General features: G+C 36.2%; 1 protein-coding gene across 1 annotated transcript in view; it reads left to right on the forward strand.

Annotated features, from left to right (window-relative positions):
* LOC106524006 (protein turtle homolog B) overlaps positions 1 to 6,480 on the forward strand; it is a gene marked incomplete at its 3' end in the record, with an annotated part of 144,073 nt that overhangs the window by 135,823 nt on the left and 1,770 nt on the right. Inside the window, 1 exon segment of the mRNA XM_014017625.1 lies at positions 2,110 to 2,194. Coding sequence (XP_013873079.1) covers positions 2,110 to 2,194 — 85 coding nt within the window.

A 6,480-nucleotide genomic window follows, 5' to 3' on the forward strand; every position in this document is an offset into this window, starting at 1 on the left:
TGTTTGTTTGTTTGTTTGTTTGTTTGTTTGTTTTGCTTAAGGGAATCTGGTTGAAAACGGGGAAACCTTGGTAATTTTGACGTATTGATATTTCTGTTAACTTTCTGGAGACGGGATAAGGGCTCACTACAAATAATGTCACAACTTGGTTTTGCAGAACACCAGCTTGAAGTTCTGCTGTGGCCTGGGCCCTATCCAGATCAAACGTGGCATGCCAGTTTTTTCCAGAAGATATATTGAATTTGTCATGTGCGCAACCCACATACTCAGCTCTACTGCTCATCCCCCAAATATACTGTATGTTCCTTACAAATGTGGAAGCATTTAAAAAGGAGTTTACCAGGCTTTCAATGGTATAAGATTTATTGCCAAGTAACATTGTTACAACAAAGAAATAATCTTCCAAACACACATTTCCTCAATTTTTGTTAACTTTATATTGTAAATGCACACATACTATAAATTCATAGTTTCACAAATCACAAACTGTGATTCGTGAAACTTTTGAAAGTACAAAGAAAAAAAAGTGCTCTTTTGCATCTTAACCACAGTTAAAAAAACAACACTGCTCAATACTGGACTTAATGAGCTTATACTAAAAGTCAAATTTTTAAGAAATAATAGATGTTTTAAAAATGTGATTTTTCAAAGTTCTTGAACAATATTGCATCATTCCCAACCAGTTGACCACTTTGGACTGTCTCAGCACACGACATTCTCACAAAAGATGATATGTAAAATTATCCCTGCATATAAAAAAAATCAGAGATGCCAGGTCAACATTGAAAAGTTAACGTGCGTCTGTCTTCTAAAAAGAAACTGAATAGAAGCTGTAAGGATGAGAATTCACAAAAGTAGAGTCACTGAAGTGGAGGAAGATCAGATTAAATGAGCTGTGCAGAGATATTTTGAACTCCATCAGCAGAATTTTTGTAAATGGTCGTAGTTTTGTTGTAAACAAAGGAGATGAATAAAAAAAAWGAATGAGTTTGTTGCAATAACCCCAAACAATCATTTAYTGATGTAGAAATTGTTTCAGAAGCGTAAATATTTAAATCAAAATCACAGAGAAAATGCATGTTTTGACATCTAAAAWAGCTTTAAGATACAGCTTGTTGTATGGACTACAACGGGAATGGTASAGATCAGAAACTACAMTTTTTAGTCTTTTTAGAAACCCATCTAACCCATCTGTAATATGTGCATGTACARGACATACATGCATTCRCATGMACATTCTATAGAACTAAACTAAAGRACATTATTATGACAAATATCTGCATCCCAGTTCAATTKTCAGAGTTGAAACCAGCAGGAAAAACACTGAACCTGTCAGAAATAAATAAAACCTCTGTTTAATTTTACAAGTTAATGTTTTTGTCTGATTGCTCTAATGTCTTTGCAGACCTGTTATCAGTTTTAGTGACATTAACACTGAATCAGAATCTGGTTAAGGAATTATCTCAATCAGATCATGGAAAAGGGCTTTTTTACAGTTACTGATAAGCATGTGTAAAACTGGACACGACGCTCCAAATACATTTGTGTCTGTTTCAAGTTCGGCGTTCACCTCCAGTTGTTTGTTTTTTCTTTTTTATACCTGCTTTTTTATCGACTTTTATATACAAACATACTTATAATTTGGTTTTATTAGTATTTTTCATTGTGATAACAAAATGTCCTCAACAGTTTAGACTGAGAGTACGCTCATTGGACATGAGTATAATTAGACTGCAGAATACTGACACTGAGCATCTTTATCTGCTGCAGTGGATCTGTATGGTAGTAAAGGTTATTTACACTTTTAAAGTGAAAATCTGCAGCTCCACCTAAATGTACAAACTGGATAAGGAAGGTCGTTTATTTTCATCAGCTTTAGCTGGTAAAACTGTATAATTTGAATGAATCTGGGATCATTTTCTTCTATGTTAACTCTGCAGGATGCCAGATCATTTTAAAATGTGGTGTTCTGCTGATCTGTTTGGGGGTGGCCACAGTGTGTGGGGGGATGTTGGAGTGCACTTGATGCTCGGCTTAAAAAGTGTTTTACTGAATTACAAAAAGTTTTGCTTTTGGTTGCTGATGAGCTTCCTGTCATCCCTCTCCCAGGAGGCGTGGTATGAGTTCCGCATCATGGCCTTAATGGATGACATCATCAGTGAGCCAAGTAATGTGGTCGGAGTATCCAGCACAGGTGAGCTTTGACATCTTTTTTTTTGTGTGTTGGTGAATTTTCAGTGTAAATGCACAAACATCGTGAAGCTTTGTGTGTTGATGCTGGTGAAACAGAGTTGTCATTCATGTGAGCCCCTCTAACCCAGGCAGGCAGGCAGGCAGGCCTCCTTACATTTCTCAGATGAAGAGCTGTGATACCTTGGATGTATTGCACATGCAGCAGCTCCAACTTTACATTCTGCTCTCTCAGCACTTTTAAATGTAAGCTCAGTTTGCATGCACAGGGCTTTGAAGCATTCTGAAGAGWATGACATCACTTAATTCACTCCACGTCCACGGAGCTGCTTTGTGCTAAAATAATAATGTTTTTTTTTAAATTCTCCAGTCTTTTGATTCTAAATGAAACCTCTCAGAATGTGACGTCACTCGCCTGCAGAGGTCACAGGGTTCACATCACTTGGTTTAAACTACTGTTGGCAGCATATGCAGATGTTTTGCATGAATCTTCAGATTTGTAGACGTGCACTGCTACCCCCCACTGGTGAAACTACAGGTTCTGAGTGTTTGAGCTGAATTTGAATGATTCACTTGATTAAAATTTCAAGAATATTGAGAATTTGATTAATATTTTCAAGGATGATGAATTAATAATWATTCTTTTATGTTCAAGATGGTGTGAAGCTTTGAGGTTTTTTAGYAGCTGAACCATTGTGTCTTTGACAGTCTTGTATGAAGCAGTATTATACAGTAGTTTCCTGTTGCATTTTATAAAAAATAAAAATATAGATTAAACAGGAAAATGAACTGCACAATGTAGCCAATATTTTTGTGACATAAAAAGCGTTTAGTGGTAATAGTTCGTTAACATGTGAAACAAAAATGAGCAGTATTTAAAACAAAAATAATCATTCATTAGATTATTTGAAAACGAATTGAAAATTTAGATTGATTTATTGTGGTTGAAAACATCTCCACATCTGTTTTCACTATAATTCACTAAAAGTATTTTAGTCCTAAGGATTGGCTGATACTGAGATACATTTTTACACAGTATTTTAAAAGTACAATGAACTCTCATTAAGTGTAACTCCAGAGTTTACGTCAGGGGTCTCCAACCAGTAGCTCGTGAGCTCATTTAAAGTAGCTCTTCAGTGCTTATGAAAAACTAGGAGAAGCAAAATTTTTTTGTCACTGGCCAAACAAACTTTCATTTAATTCCAATCAATCTATAGATGTCCCTTCCCCTTGGTTGAAGCACATTCATGTAAATTCAGTGTTATTCTTGGTGGTTTCATGTGAATTGAAGACAATGTTTTTTGTGCAAAACAAGCTGATTGCAATGGTTTAAGATTAAGCTTAAAATTAAATGTTGCAAAAAGTAGTTCTCGGACAATTTCATTTTGTGAAAGTAGCTCTTAAAAGGCACCTACTGTATTATGCAAAACTCACTTTTTTCATGTTTTTAAACTTACTTTTGGGTCTCTACTGCTTAGAGAAGCAGTCCAAACCCAAAAAAAAATGCAGCCAGCCGTATTTTTTTAGCTGTAATTACATGTATTTTTAGGTATTTGGAAACATGGTATTTCCCAAAGCACGTCATTCTGACGTCACAATAACAATCACCTAGCAACCTAAACCAGGGTCCAGCTCCTTACCTGGCAACCCGAGGTGAAGCTCCGCCCACTTCCTGAAGGGACGATGGTTGTTCTGTTTTTTACAGCAGCCATGGAGAGCAGAGATGCCTGGATTCATTTTATTTTTATCTTTGATGACAATGTTCTAACAATATTGCCAAAGAAAGCTGTAGTTTGTGAAAATAATTTCACTTTGGAAATTTCTATCACGTCGGGGGGTGGAGCTAACATAAACAAACGGATGGGAGGTGGGTTTCCATAGCAACTTCTACATTTGGCACGTTCTGGAGAGAGCTGAAGAACAGGAAGAACTGAAAAGGTGAAATTTCATTATTTGAGAATCTTTTTGTGAATTAAATCAAATGAACATGTTTTGTAGAGCACACAGATGGATCCTAACTTGTGCTAAGACCCCATAATAAAAAAACTAATAAAAACTGTTACGGCCAGAGGTCTTTCTTCTATGTTTATACTAAAGCATGGAATGACATTCCTCAAAACATAAAGTCCATTTCAAAACTACAGCCCTTTAAGAAGAATCTTGTCTGCCATCTGCTGGACACTTTTTGTTGTGCTCACATTTAGACGTCCTATTTTGCAAATGCTGCCTTCCTGAAATTTGGTATGCTTGTTTGTCTTTGTGTCTATGGTGTATAATGATGTGATTGTAATGCTGTATTTCTGAGTGTTTTATGTGCTGCAGAACAGGAACCTGCTGTAAAACAGCAATTATGCTGAGTCAGGCTTGATTTTTAGTAATCTTTTCCTGTTAAATCAATAAATCAAATCAAATCAATAATAGGCCGCCTTTAAGGAATAAAAGGTTGGAGACCCCTGGTTTACATACTCAGTCATTCATAGATATTTTCTTAGAACCCGTTTAATATTTGTTCACAGAAACCTCCAGAGTTCCCATGAAACTCCAAATATCCTCTGCTCTTTTTTCTTTCAGTTTTTTATGACAGTTTATAATCTTTCACTCGAGGAGTAATCTAGATTAACACTTATTTTGATTCTTACTGTTGCTTCATTACAAATTTCTCATTTCACATTAAAGGTCCAATTTCCACTGTTAAAATATTGTATGTATCAATGTTTAACCAAAATATGCTTTCTGCTTTCTTTTTTACACGATGTACTACATATAAACTATTATATTTAGTTCACTTTATTTATTAAAATCAGTCTGAGCCTCGGGGCTTCTCAGAACTCAACAGATTTGACCTGTAGGGATACTCTCATTGGTCAGTACTTGACTGTCAGCTCACAGTCGGGCTCAGTTCAGTCAGTCTCTGCAGGATGTTTTATAAKTGACAGGAAAATGAACCAATCACATTTCAGTGTGGGTGCGAGCAAAAACGTTTAGCTAAGTCTTTGGACGTCCTGCAGGCCGTCTAGTGGTATTGTTAGTTGTTTGTGTACAAAGCAGTTATGGGAAACGTGAAGTATGTGGCTAGCTTGTTAGCATCACCTTTTTTAAGTTGATCTCTTCCAGAAAACAAGATTCGATTTCAAAAGGAAAGACATGTTCTAGGTGTGGAACTGAGAAAAGAAAAGGAGGTGGAAGGCCTTTTGAAACCTTTATCAAACATACTTATCTTACATACTTTCAGTTTTTGATTGAAAAGGAATAAATTGTGTTGTTGGAGCTGCCTGATTTATTATTTCACTTTAAGCAAATCATCAGCCTGGTCTGTTGCTTGATTCAGTCTGAATCAACTGAAATCTCTTCATGCTCTGTGAAGTTAAAAAGATCTGGAACACAGAGTGGATCATCAAACCAGATTCTGGTTCTTATGAAGGACAAATACAGTAAAAAGACTCCAGGAGGACTCCTGAAGTGTCCTCCACACTGTGAGACATCCRCTTTGGTTTGCTGTGTCTGAGTGGAGACCCCCTGCAGTTCTTGTTGTGGACCAGAAAACCCAGTTCTTACAGATACCTAAAGATTCTGAACAGCTTTGAGTTCTGTTTCTGCTCACATCAACTCAGTTTCTGCCTTTTGTTAACTAAGAAGTTTAATTTGAAGTTTAGTTTGTTGAGCATCAGAGACTTTGTTCAGAACACGATCAGTTTGATCAGTCAGGARGTAAAGTCAGAGCGCTCCACCGAACCCAGAGCTGTGAACACTTTGAGGTTGTTGTTGCTGCCTAAATAACTTATTCTGCTTTTTCTTTACAGTGTGAATCTGTAAATAAAGAGAAGATTTTAAAGTCTTTATGTTTCTTCCTTTTAGTGCCTGGTTTCATTTTATAACATGTGCTTAGAGGAATACTTAATGCTTCTTTACAGATTTTGGGTGAAATTTTACAGAAACATTCGGTTACTGTTAAAATTTCAGRGGGGATTATTGAATTTACATGTTGTACCTGAACACGTATCTGTGTGTTAGTTCAACATTTTTAGGTGACAGAAGCTCAGGGAGCATGGATGAAGTTCCAGCTCTGATTGTTAGTTTAACACTAAACTCCTTCCTTCTCTTAGTTATGAGAGGCTGTAAAACTTGTAGTCTTGATATTGGTCTGTAGTTGTAACAGTCTTCTTGGGCTTCACCTTCCTTTGTAATAACAGAGATAGCTGTCCTGAGACTACAATTAAATTACAGCGGGTAAAATAAGTATTGAACACGTCACCATTTTTCTCAGTAAATATATTACTAGAGGTGCTAATG

The sequence above is a fragment of the Austrofundulus limnaeus genome, unplaced genomic scaffold (assembly GCF_001266775.1).
Source record: "Austrofundulus limnaeus strain Quisiro unplaced genomic scaffold, Austrofundulus_limnaeus-1.0 Scaffold173, whole genome shotgun sequence".
In the NCBI taxonomy this organism is placed as follows: domain Eukaryota; kingdom Metazoa; phylum Chordata; class Actinopteri; order Cyprinodontiformes; family Rivulidae; genus Austrofundulus; species Austrofundulus limnaeus.